This window comes from Plodia interpunctella, chromosome 24 (genome assembly GCF_027563975.2).
Source record: "Plodia interpunctella isolate USDA-ARS_2022_Savannah chromosome 24, ilPloInte3.2, whole genome shotgun sequence".
Lineage (NCBI taxonomy): Eukaryota > Metazoa > Arthropoda > Insecta > Lepidoptera > Pyralidae > Plodia > Plodia interpunctella.
In genome coordinates this window covers 6,876,448-6,889,981 of record NC_071317.1, presented here as the reverse complement: position 1 = coordinate 6,889,981, position 13,534 = coordinate 6,876,448, and the positions used below count along the sequence as shown (strand labels likewise).

Here is a 13,534-nt window from a genome sequence, read left to right as displayed (position 1 = left end):
GAATGTTGAGTGGTAGTGAAACACTTTCTACCATGTTAAATAAAGTTTAAGTAACTAAATTTGTGTTGTCTGATATTGAACAGTTATTCAATATCAGACAACACATATTACATAACAACGTTAAAAAATATAAATTTAAATATTGTCCCGCACTGGGAATCGAACCCATGATCATGGCTGACATGTTGACCACGCGCGTCACTGTGGTACTTAAATGTTGTCTACGACCACCATTCCAAAGGCAGCCCAGACAACCTGTGCGCCTGCGCAGTAAATCACCCCAGAGTCTTGGAGATAGCTAGAACACACCTGTTGACGGACGGTGATATGCTAGAGCGAGCCAGCAATTAAAATGTTTGGCTTCAGCTCTATGTTAACAAAATCTTCAAGAGTCCCGCAATTATAATACGTAATATTATGATTTGGAAGAATATGAAAAGAGTCTTCGAGTTTCTCAACTGTAGGCTGTGTCTACCTCGTAAGGAATAACGACATGATACTATATCTATCTATACTATTATTATAAAGAGGTAAACGTTTGTGAGTTTGTATGTTTGAGGCGGGTTATCTCCGAAACTACCGAGCCGATTTCAAAAATTATATCACCATTAGAAAGGTATATTATCCAAGATTGCTATAGGCTATATTTTATTTCAAAATTCCCACGGGAGCGAAGCCCCGGGCAACATCTAGTGTATTATGAAAAGAGGGATACTAGTGGAGTAACATGATTAAATTGTGATTGAATTCTATTCTCCACCTGTTAGTACCTACTTGGGTTTAAATATTTGGCAGTTGGCGATGAATAGGGAAGATTGAAAATCACTTTATATTAATTTGAATTTGAACCGTTGAACATAGTACAAATATTTATTTCTTGGTTCAATTTCGCAAACGCTGACCTTATACTTTCTCACCGTCTCCCATCCCCGTCTCCTCACGTTAGGCCATTTCTCGCGAACTCGACGCGCGCGACGCACGCACGCTCGCGCGCTCCGTTGTTACGCTAACCCGGGTTATCCTCGTGTTGTGTTGTGTTGTGGTGTCGGATTTCTTTGGATATTTTTTTCTAATTTTTTTTTTGGTAAGTTTTATTAATTTTTGCAGTGTAATGAAGAAAGTAAAATGTGATATTTAATATTATAAATACAACTGTCTGTCTGTCTTTCTTTGTGACTGTCAAACTAAATCCTTGGACCGATTTTGATGAAATTTGATAAAGATATACAGTTAATAATCCGAGGTCAAATATAGCCTATATTTGACCTCGGGTCATTAAGTCATTAATAAAAACTTCGCGGGCGAAACTAGCGGCAACAGCTAGTAAATTAATAAGTTCAAAAATTATGAACCGGTGAAGCGTTAGTTACACTCTAAATGCATGGCTTCTCTAACAGTGTATATATAAATCCTTGACGTATATATAAATCCTTGACGTGAGTTATCATCACAAGCAAATTCTGTAATTCTGTTCATTATTCTAATAAAGAATCCATACATTGTTAGAGAGCAACTACTGAAATGGTAAACAAAAATTTCTCACGCTTGACAAATTATGATAAGCTTCTCTTATAGCTGGAATAGAGGATCGAATGACCCTTTATCAGAAATATTTTATCACTTTCGATTTTTTATCACAAGGTGGTGATATTCCCTGCCGGCCCTTCAGACATTTTCTTTTATATATATCTTTTGGATAAGCGATTAAGAGCCATTGCCCCATTGCTCAGTCGTGCTCCGTTGTTTTCTATAGGTTTTGACATTAGATGTAGAAATTGTATGAAGTTGCGAAGTACGTGAACGACGTCGAAACTTCATACAATTTCTCCTGTGTTCAGAGTTGATCAGTCGACGGCAACGCGATGGAGGCATTATTTATATTGGGCTATAAACCACATTATTGTCACATATTTAATTTTGACAACGTTAAAATAGGCGGTAATTATCCCTTTACTATATTAATCAACTTTTACTCCCTTGTAGCACCCACATTTGATATAAGTATTGTATTATTTTTGATTGAATTTAAATCTTTAAAACCGGACAAATGCTAGTTTTTATAATTAAGGTTCCGTATTAGAAATTACAGTATGTATAAAAAAAATACATTTCGCAGTAAAAATAAATTCTTACTGAGCAGTTTCGGCTTTGGGCTGACTATCTCAATCATCTACAGAAGTTTTGAAGTTTTATGTATGTTATGGTTACACCCCGAAATGCGGCTAGACTTAAGTTTATCTGGCTAGACCTAGGTGGTTTCACCTGGGTGCATGTGTTATGTATCATCCCGGCTTGAATAGAAGTCACGTATTCGGGATTTACCCAGGACCGGGATAGACGAAGAGTTATATGACAAAAACGATAAACATACGGAACGGCCGATACAATCCAAGATAATTGGCCATAGTAATTGCTCACACAATGCGGAGAAAGACGCGGAACTCAGCTAGTTAGATGGCAGATAGCACTCGACAGCCAGATGAAAGGAAAATTGGCCTTTTAATGAGTATTCTTCGCATTTGATGTCGTCATTCGGTTGACAATTACCATTTTTATGATGAAAGATGTGTGCTGAGAAACGTTAAAATATTTATCAATATAGCAAAGCGAAAGTTCTCTTTTGAAGTTAATATAAATATTTTTACGAAGCATGTAGCGGCTACACTTCTGATCTTTGTTATATTAAGAATACATCATTTTAAAGTAGGTACTATATAGACCAAGAAGAAAATATAGGAAATACACAAAAGCTCTTCCAGTCAACCAACGATAATCTGAGAGAATATAATATTTGCCCAATCTAATATTTATTTAGAAAGATTTATAGATGTCAAGAAAAGCGTGTCTAGAAATAGCCATCAGATATAGCCACCTCGCTGACACAGTTCAACTGTGTGGAAACTGCGACGGGTTTCCTTACTTTCTACCCGCGGTCAGGGTTACGTCCACGTTGGCAAGAAAAAGATTATAAACAATGTACATTGTGGATGAAGTTTTCTGGTTTGTGTCTGAGTAAAGAAGTAAAGAACTGATCATCATTGTCTAATCCTAAGTTACTGCTAAGTATTATATAATCTTTGCATATGATCTCGGGACATCTAGAAGCGTGCAAGTCAAAGAACACTAAAAATAACGACTTAGCGTAGTCAAATGAGATAGAACGATCCCATACAGCTTCATCCCATCTCATACAAAGCGGCAGATTGGACGTTGTAAAACCGGGCACTCAAAGAGGGACAAGATTATTAGTTCTGTCTCGTTTATGCTCGTGTATTTCTATTAAGTATTTTTGTAGCAAAATGAAAGATCTAAAGATAAATTATATTTTTTTCTGTCTATAGCGTGAAGAGGATCCTCAGGATGTGTTTTTTCAACGACAATTGAACCGGTTAGATTCAGAGGTACACGATACGAACCTGCGACCGTTTGAAATAAAATCAAGAGAATTTCCCTTCTATATACGAGTAGAAGGCACTACGATTCGATATTGCAATTTGAACTTGTCTAGTAGAAACGCCTAGCGCGTATGGAAAAGTCTACATCGAAACTCGAAAGTCTTCATGTGCTTTCGACAAAATGTCTTCTATGGTCTGATGTGGTCTGGTGACGATCCCACTTGGCCGAGAGAGTTGTTTTATGAGTCTGAGTAGTTCCTCAGGTTTGTTTATGTGTCATTCGGTAGAACATTTTCGGTAGTTCTGCTGTACACGATGTTTTATTATGTACCTTTGATTTGGTCAAAATTCAGTGCATAGATCCGAATAGCGGAACACATAAGGAACACGACCCTCAGTAATGAGGATACTATGCAAAAAGGTGGATTTATTTATTATTTACTAGCGACCCTTCTAATCTACTGTACACAATACAGTAGATTCATACACCTAAACCTTCTTTAGAAATCACACTATCTATTAGTGAAAACTGCACGAAAATCCGTGCAGTAGATTTTGAGTTTATCGCGAACAGATAGATAGACAGACGCGGCAGAAGACTGTGTTTTATAATATGTAAGGATTAATTTATTACCCAGATAAAATATTAACAGGTTGCAGTTTTTTTAAAAGCGGTTTTCATTTGTCGTGTTACGGAACTGTGTCTCAATTTCAAATTCAAAATTCTTTATTCAATTTAGGATGATATACATCACTTATTGACGTCAAAAGATTACTTAAAGTCTACTGCCGGCTTCCAAAGCGCAGGTAAAGAAGAAGCAGCGCAACAAACTTCACCGCAGCCTTTTCTCCAAGGACGTCAATTAACAAATATACGAGTAGGTCTTATATATGTCTGAGTGTAATGCAAGAGACAAAAATCTCGCGTAGATTTGGCAATTCTCGTAATTAGGGCTTAATTAGAAGTACAGTGAAGATTGCGACAGACACCATTGCAAATCGGCATTTAATATGATTCCCATAACGCGATTGTGATATACTATATCTGTGGGAAACATCTGTGGTCTCTGCGCGAATGGAAAATTGCGATTGCGCTTTCATTCATTCATTCATCGTTCATTTCATTTTCGCGGTTGTTAATTAAGAAAATACATAGATAAGCTTGAGATACAAGAAGATAAAGGGTATTTTTCTGATTACTGTACAATTTTTCACACATATAATACAGCAAATCCCAAAAGGAAGACCGATCAGCTGCTCAAATTCAAATTTAAATCATTTATTCAGAAATTATACCTTCACAGGCACTTTTTCTCGTCAGTTTTTATATTTATAGTTACTTCTCACAAGCTACAAACTACTTTTGTTGACAAATAACAAAAACGACGATCATCAATTATCAATCCAAGCCGAATGATGACATTAGTTCAGTTTCATATCTGCAGATGTAGTTGTAGGCGCCATAGCCTAGGTCAAGCTGCTGTTAGCCAACATACGCATTCCCAATGAGGATTGGCGATGCAGGCCAGTTGTAAAATCACAGTCGAAACCTCAATATTTTAAGTTTTTTTTACGCTGACTCCGGGCTTCGAGGCATCACAGCTCAGAAGACAGAGAGAGAAAGAGTAGGCACGTTTATGGCATTGTTTTTTCATGATCTCATCTAAAATGGGTTAAGTTAAAACGATTTCCGTGGTATACATCAGGCCTCTCCCCTATCTGGAGGTCCCAAGTTCGATTCCCAGCGTGGGCAATTGTTTGTCTGCGGTTCTGGCAAATACAAGTATGGTGTGGGCCGTTGAGTGTTGTCCACTTATATTGGAACGAAGTAAATCAAGTGGCTCCGTCATTATTCTGCAGTCATTGTTACAGCAAGTTCTACTTTCGACTGATGACAAAACAAAAACAAAAACACAAACAAGTGCGACAGTTAAATGTACTGTTGATTCGTTCCGCTGCACCATATACACTCGTAACGCGAGAAAAATGCATATCATCTCATCTGCCACCTCATTATCACGAGCTAAAGCCCAGTGCACACGGTAGTCTCTTGAAAATTGTCCCCATTCTTCATTTTAGCCTCTCGACTTGGCTCAAATTTAAATGTCTTTATGCAACTTATGATGTACAGCACTTATTGACGTCAAACATTTACTTTAAGCTAAGTCTACCGCCGGTATTGATACAGCATTATCTGTGGCGACAGGTCTTTCAGTTGCCATTAGGCCTTTATGATTCGACCTCACCGGTAGCTATCGACTTCCCGTCAAAAATTTGGATATTTAAAAATGTATTTAGGTAATCTATATCTTGAAGGTTGGAAGGTACCGAACGAATGGTAACCATTGGTACTTAGTTTTTGAAATTTTACACAATATTCTAAATTTGTATAAAATTCTAAAATATTTATAAACGGATGGTCGAATGGGTTATGTTAATGTGGTACGCGCTTTTTGCTTTTGAGACGAATTTGGAAGGTTCAATAGTGCATACTATAAGTTTTCTTCTTGCACGATTGCAATATTTCTAGACACATATTAAATAATACCCCAGTATTTCTAGACCACACTCTAGTGTCGAGATTTCTAAACTATCTAGTGTTTACCTTCCGAAACGCTATTATTACTCAAGTAATTTTTGCGTACAAAATACAATACAATAATATATCAAAATAACCAAGGCTTATTAACCATTTTTATGGTTCATGTGTTTATTATTTCACAGTTTCACACTGACTGGCGTACAATTCAATATTTTTCAACCATTTATCTTAAGTACGTAAAGTCATTTCATAAACAAAAAACTAGGTTTGTGTCATGTACACACCGCGCTATGTCATCTACATACAGACTTACATCCAGTTATCATCTTACAGTAAGTTACGAATTCTACACAGACCCGCTACCTCTCTGGGAGAGTAACGGACAGACAAGTGTAGCCATTGTTTATGGGCTTTTACTTAGCGGTAATGGGCTTGGAATGAGTTTTGCAGAAATTATTCCATTACAGAAATTCTCCGTGTTGTCTGAGAGAACATGGAATGTCTTTGCAGCATCTCTATGCAGCACAATCCTTTAATTCCTATTAATTCTAAGGAGCTCCTTCAGTGAAATTGTTCTTAACAGTAGTAAAAAGTTACTAACAAAAACTTATTTTTAATTAAGCTCTTAAATCGAGAAATCAGCGGGTTAACAAAAATAACTTCTTCAAACAAAATGCAATAATCACGAAAAAAAAAAACATGAGTCCGACGCATGTTATGTTATATACTTATGATTTTTTGTACATAAAATAAAGTTATTACAAGAAGCTGAATGACCAAGTTAGGTGTCTAAATCATAGTAGGGTTGGCAGATGGATTCAAACAATAGTGTTTAACGGTTATGGAGCCGAAGTCGACAAATCGACATTGGAATTCGCCAAATCGTTATAATAGATACAGTTACATTGCTTTGGATATTCTGCGGTCTACTAGATAAGCGGCTAGCGATTTTACGACAAAACTAGCGGTTCGCCCCGGCTTCGTTCGTGTTAAATCTTAAAAACAGTTGTTACTGAGTTTTCATTTCATTCATTACAATAAAAATACAAATATTTTCTCTTTATAATATTAGTATGGAATACATGCTGTATTATGAAGAGTACGTACTGTATTATGAAGAGTACGTACTGTATTCACTTTGCAAATTCTAAACAGGTTATATTTTGTCAACAAAATAAACGCAAAAATAACTGCAAACTTTTTATATGTATATTGTACAACATATGTACTATAAGTTAAAATTAAAAATTAAAACTAAAATAATAAATACTAAATTAATTTAAATAAAAAAATGACACTAAATCGCCGTCGTCGTGCGGTAATTTGTATGGCCAAACTCAAACGTTGGCCAAAATAATAACCAGCCCTTGGGTCCCAAGAGACATCGACCAGGCGTGCGGAAATTTCTTTGTAAAGGGTATTAGTATATATCAAATATATTAACGGAATTTAACACAAAACTTTTTATAGCGAGTGAGTTCAAAAAATACTAAACGTAAACATTTTGAAAATTCAACTGTGATTTCATAAACGACCACCTCCTGTCATCAACATTACACATAGAGCAAGAAAAAAATGGAGCGAAGTGAAGCAGCTGGCACACTATATTTTATTAATTAATTACACATACACAAGATAATACATACACATAAAAGCAAGACAGTGTAAAGAAGCATTATTTTTTGAGCATAGAATCATTACATAACATGACAATAAACTCCAATCGCTTCAGCTCCTCACTGGAGGAGGTGCTAGTCGATGTCACCACCTGTCGTCACCATTAATGAAGGTAGATCACCGTCCTCTGAGTCAATACTGACTTTTTATGTAGATAACTGTTCGCTGGAATTTGGGGAAAAAGTAGATTCATTTTGTTTTGTTATGGTTACGCAACGGGGTTCCTGTGCGATTTTGGAAGCCTGATAGACATGAGGTTGTTTCATCAAAGGTTCATGTGTATTTTGATTTTTTTTTCCAACAATCATTATCTTGCAACGTATCACTAAAATTAGCTCCCAATGAGGGAATTGCTCACAGTCAATAATAAAAAGTAGGAGTAAAGGCTTACTACCATGCTCTACACTATTTTGGTAAGCAAGATTTGATGGTAAACCGGGATCGGTTCCAATCGAGGGAACTCCTCAATGGTTTACTGCCGAGAACATGATCAACTCAACTCAACATCTATAAATGATTCCTTTCGCGAGTCATATCTACAATGCTCAGAAATTTACTTGATGTTTTATCCATTTCAGACACCAACCTTCGGATCAACACCATTTTACCACAAAAACGATGGGCTAGCACCGCACCATGCAGCTCTCAAGCATGAACGAGAACCGCGAGCGGATCAGACGCGAGCGAGAGAGGGAGAAGAACACATATACCTCTCCTCGTCTCGCCCTGCGTCGGGTGCTGCTGTTGGCTGAAGGGCGACAGTTCAGGGAAGCCGCTGCGGTGCTGTCGCGGCTCGGTCCAGGCGTGCTGCAGAGCGTGGCGGCTGAACTGCCCATCGATCTCATGGTGGAGGCGCTGCCACATTCAGCGCACTTGATCGAGACGCTTCTGAACAGGTTAGTTATACCGCCATAGAACATTTTCATACAGGCTGAGCAAGTTAAACTATTTGAAGTTAAAAATTACCTGTGAAGGTCAAGTTTCTGAATAATCTTCACAGTCGTATTCCTTATGGCAGAGGGTCGTGGTCATTACGTGGAATGAAATACACATAACGACTTTCTTGGCACTATTAATGGAGAGGATTGTCATTGCCTTCTCCATTGCACACACAAGTTGACAATCAACCAGTGTGCAGGTTTCCTCACGATGTTTTCCTTCACCGGAAGCAAGTGGTGGTCGACGAAAACTACTACACATGAGTCAGATTGGTATACAAACTCATGTGACACGAGTAGGATTCGAACCTAGAATTCCTTCGATTTCAAGCATTACATTGTTTCTGAATTCCACTGTTGGTCGTAGGACTCTCCCAAAGACCTATTGAAGTGCTGCCTTCAACTTCTTCCAGTGGCGTTGATGAGATCGTAACTTCTTCCTGTGTTGCATTAAACTTCCTTCAGTGGTGTTTACTTATAGTTTAGACATGGGGCTTTAAGAAAAGAGTCTATCGCTTTCTCAAAAAAATCGAGTAATCTGATAGAAATCTGACCCCCCGCGATTTGAACATCATCTCTTAGGTAGTCAGATTTCTCTGTGGCAGACTGTACAGTCAATAGCACATCCTACCCAAATTAATTGTAGACTCGCCGTTATTACCCCGCAATAGAGGTTCATGCAGGGTAATATGATGTCCTATTGACTGTACCGGTGACCGATGTTTGCCGACTATACTTCGTTAGACACAAACTAAATGATACTAGTTGTATTAGCGAAGATTGCAATGCAAATAATTTAACGTTTTCATATGGAGGACGAAAGCTACGAAGCATGAAACACAGCAACATAAACATTCAAATATAAAATAATAACAAACAAGAGCGCTCGGTTCCGGACGCACGCTCTTCCTCGGCAATTATAATTCACTTTTGTGAATGAAGGTTGAGATTAAGGCATTCAATTATTATGTTACAAAATTCGGTTTTTGTAGCCTTTACATGTAATGTGTCAAATAAAAAATAATGGCCCTTAAACAAGATCGAAGAGAGCGCATCACTCGATTGAACTGTGTTTAAATCGTACAAATAAGTTAATATTCATTTCACTACAACTTTTGAACGGCTAGACCGATTTTGGTCAAACATATCTAAGAACCACCGCATAAAAATTAGCTATCAAATAAAAATACTGCATCCAAATCGGTTCACCCGTTGTTGAGCTATGGTGCCACGTACACAGACAGACAGACAGACACACCGGTCGAATTTATAATACCCCTCTTTTTGTGTCGGGGTTAAAAAACTTATAGATAAATAGACCAAGAAAGATTGACCTGAAGAAACTAGGTAAGAAAACAACATGGCGCCGGGAGGTCAAAGACAGAGCGAAAGGGAAGGAGATATTGAAAGAGGTCTTGGTCTTGACCAAGAAGAAGGATTGTAGAGCCGCAGGATGAAGGAGATAAAAATATAAAATATCATCTGAGAAATTATGCTCGATTCGCAACACCACTCGTAACAATATAAAGACAATGCAGAGGTGTACAATTTCGATATAATCGAGGCGTGGAGATGTTTTTACTATGGATAACGCATGACTACGCTTGTACATGCTCTCATAACCCAAGTGATTGTCCTCACATGAGTTATTCAACCATCTCACATACAGTCAGCAGCATATTTTGCTACCCTAGCTGCTAGCTTTTCTAGAAAATAAGACCTTATTTACACGCAAACGTACTATTGTTTCATTGCCATCTTTTTCTTTCCTAAAAGCAAAGTCCTCTGTCGCATCTGTCTGTTTGTGATAAACCCAAAAATTACTGCACGGATTTTCATGCGGTTCTCACTGATAGTGTGATTCTTGAGCAAGGTTTAGATGTATAATTTGTCATGTTTTTACCCGTGCGAAGCCGGGACGGGGCGTTAGTTAGAAATAAAGTGAGTTTTGGTGTGATTAATGCCCATCGACAGCGTGTAAAATATGGCTTAAAAACGAGATGTTCCCTCAAGGTACTTGAAAGGGATTCTTCATATGTCAATATGGCATTCAGTACTAGTTACAAATTGACATTCGGTACAGATTTTGTATATTTTTGTATACATTTAAATGTAACATATACGTTTAGATATAATGCAGTTCGCATAGCGAAATGTTCCAGGCAAAAGCGAAAACTTGACTTGCGAAAACGAAATTGCTCGAAAATTTCACAAAAAGCAATTAGGAGCACTGTCATTAAAAATTGACCCCTGTCACCGTGTCTTGGGGTCCACATTCCTCTGCGACTTGTTTTCGGGAAGCGACGAAAGTGTCCGGTCGGCAACCGCTTTCTTTTAAGATTTATAGAAGGAAACAGGTATCTTCGAGGTCATGTTGTATATGTATGTACTGCGTTATAGCTGAATTTTTAAAATATATATCTTAGTATCTAAGCATTATTATTGCGTATACAAGTTTTTTAGCAAACATTTTAGGAAATAAAAACAAAGTACTTAGTTCGTATAGGTTGCTAACAAATTACCTACCTACATCTGAACAAAGGAACAAGTAAAAATTTAAAATATTACGTTTAAAAAAATTATACTTCTATCAGTTGCCTGCTGCGCCTTGCCTATGTCACTCTGTATTCCACATAGAAGAGCTTTCCACACCAAAAATCAACCCAATCCAATGTCCTGTATTGACGTGAAAGGAGGATAACCAAACGCACTTTCATATTTATAATATTAAAGTGTGGATTAGATGTTTTTCTATATTGTTATTGATATAGAATTTTTATTTTTTCTGATAGTCAATGGAGCTTGATAAAGTGGATGGTTTTACACCGGACGGGTAACACCGTGGGCTGAAGCTAGTTTATTTATAAATCAAACAATTTTACATTTAAAATTTACCAGATATCATATGAGTTATTAGCTTCGAAACCAAAGTTATTCATACAAAATGATTTAACGTCAACCGAAATGACTGACCACACTTTTATGCCTCAATGTCCTCATGTTCCCATCTGGTGACTCTTCATTACGTGCTGTTAGCGAGATTTACCTTGTGTAATTTCTTTTGTAAAAATATAAATAGAGACAAAGCTCTTTAGTAATTCGAAGAAAAAATATTTCACCGGTTCATTTAATTTTGTTTTGAAAAATACTGTGTTTGATTGTAATAAGCTTTTTTACAATGTGCATGCTTAGTGACTACTAAATAATAATAAAAAAATAAAGAAACAATACATCTTTGAAGTTAACTTTAATAAGAGCAAGTAATGTAAAGTACCCCTTTTTGCATATTTTGTTTTTGTTTTGGCGCGTACGTTAAAGCAACGTCAAGTCGACAGGTGTAATTCACCCTTACTATTTTCTGGTGCAACGTTTCAACGTAAACATATATGAACTTGAACTGTATTTAATTCTAGTAATCCGTCCCGCCTTCGCTCGGGTAAAAATAATAACTTATACACCTAAACCTTTTTGAAGAAACACTATTATAATGAATCACGGTGACAACCGCCTGAGACTCAAATCTACTGCAGGCTATCCCTGCAGTAGATTTGAGTCTATCGCGAACAGACAGACGCGGCAGAGTACTTTTATAATGTAAGGATTTGCTTGAAAGCTTTGTCTCTGTTTAATACATACTTTACTTTCCGATAATTCTATAAAAAGTTGCGTAATAGTTACGCGACGCACGCAAGTCGGAGATCAGCTTTGAAGCTGCGTGATGAGAGCTTTTAAGTTTTCTGTGCGTCCAATTATCCACTCAACTCAACACTCCGTTGTTTATAATGTAATTGACATTTGGTTATATAAAGATACATGTTGCATGGCCTGTGAATAAATATTATTTCAATGTCGGTATTCGATACTAATTTATAAATTGCAGTAGTTACTATATTTTTTGAGCATATATGAACTTATAATTCACTGCAGACGACAGTCAGATCAAAGATAGCAAATATCTATATTGATTGAGTAAGCATTTTGAATCCAGTTTCACAGCCAACAGCCTTCAATCATCCCGCCTAAAAATATAACTGATTTTTATTGATAGGAGTATCGAGTTACGATTAGACATGTATCGATTCTCGCGTGAGTGAAATCTCAAGCGACATTTGGCATTTTGAAGCAGTTAAATGAAAATGAAGTCTTTAATCGATTGAGTTGAAATTTTGTATTTACGTTTAGTGTGGACATTACATGATCTGATGGTGTCCTCAGGAACGTCTTCAGGCGTGGGAACTTCTTACTGTATGCACATGATTTTTTTGTCACACATGAATTTTTGTTAAGTAATTAATTCACGCAAAAAAATCACTCATAATCATGATGATTCGCGTTTGCGCCTAACAACAACCATAGGTTTATCGTCAAACAATATGAATGTTGTGTGGCGTAAACGCGATTGGATGGGTTTGCAATCTGTGGTTTACCCGGTGGTCAAAATTGGAAACTTTCAATAGTTATTTATAGCAATAGCGACGGCGATAAAAATACAAGTGGACTTAATTGTATTTTAATGAAATTTGACATACATACAAGGATCAAGACACGATCAATCACTAGTAAGATAATAATCTGTACACAGAAGTCGATGCACTGTCCCCAGCGAAGCGCGTCGTTCCGTTCCACGCTATTGCTAGCACGGCATTTCTTTTTAGGTACATAAATATTTATGAAAAACCTAACATTTGTGCTATTGATCTTCGCTGCTTATAAAACAGTATAATGTGATTTCGATTAAACCACTTCTTTATTTATTTGGAATCATATTTATATTGTCAAGTCACGAATAAATGGAGCAAAATAAAAATAAGAATGTAAATTTTGTAATTGTTAAATAACATGATTAAAATGAATCATTTTTTCAGAGGTAACATGATGGACACTTTTTCACGTCATATTCTAAGAAGCACGAAAATAAGCAAGGTATCGTTGAACCTTTTTGGTATGTCTGCAAACCAACAGCATTGAACGACCACTGCTTA

The 13,534-nt window shown here is 36.8% G+C and overlaps 1 protein-coding gene across 1 annotated transcript in view; it reads left to right on the top strand.

The window, feature by feature from the left end:
• Positions 1 to 956: 956 nt before the first annotated feature.
• Positions 957 to 13,534, top strand: part of LOC128680382 (uncharacterized protein) — a 34,377-nt gene continuing 21,799 nt past the window's right edge. Inside the window, exons 1-2 of the mRNA XM_053763488.1 lie at positions 957 to 1,084; positions 8,193 to 8,510. Coding sequence (XP_053619463.1) covers positions 8,251 to 8,510 — 260 coding nt within the window. The 5' untranslated portion in view covers positions 957 to 1,084; positions 8,193 to 8,250. The remainder of the gene's footprint in view (positions 1,085 to 8,192; positions 8,511 to 13,534) is intronic.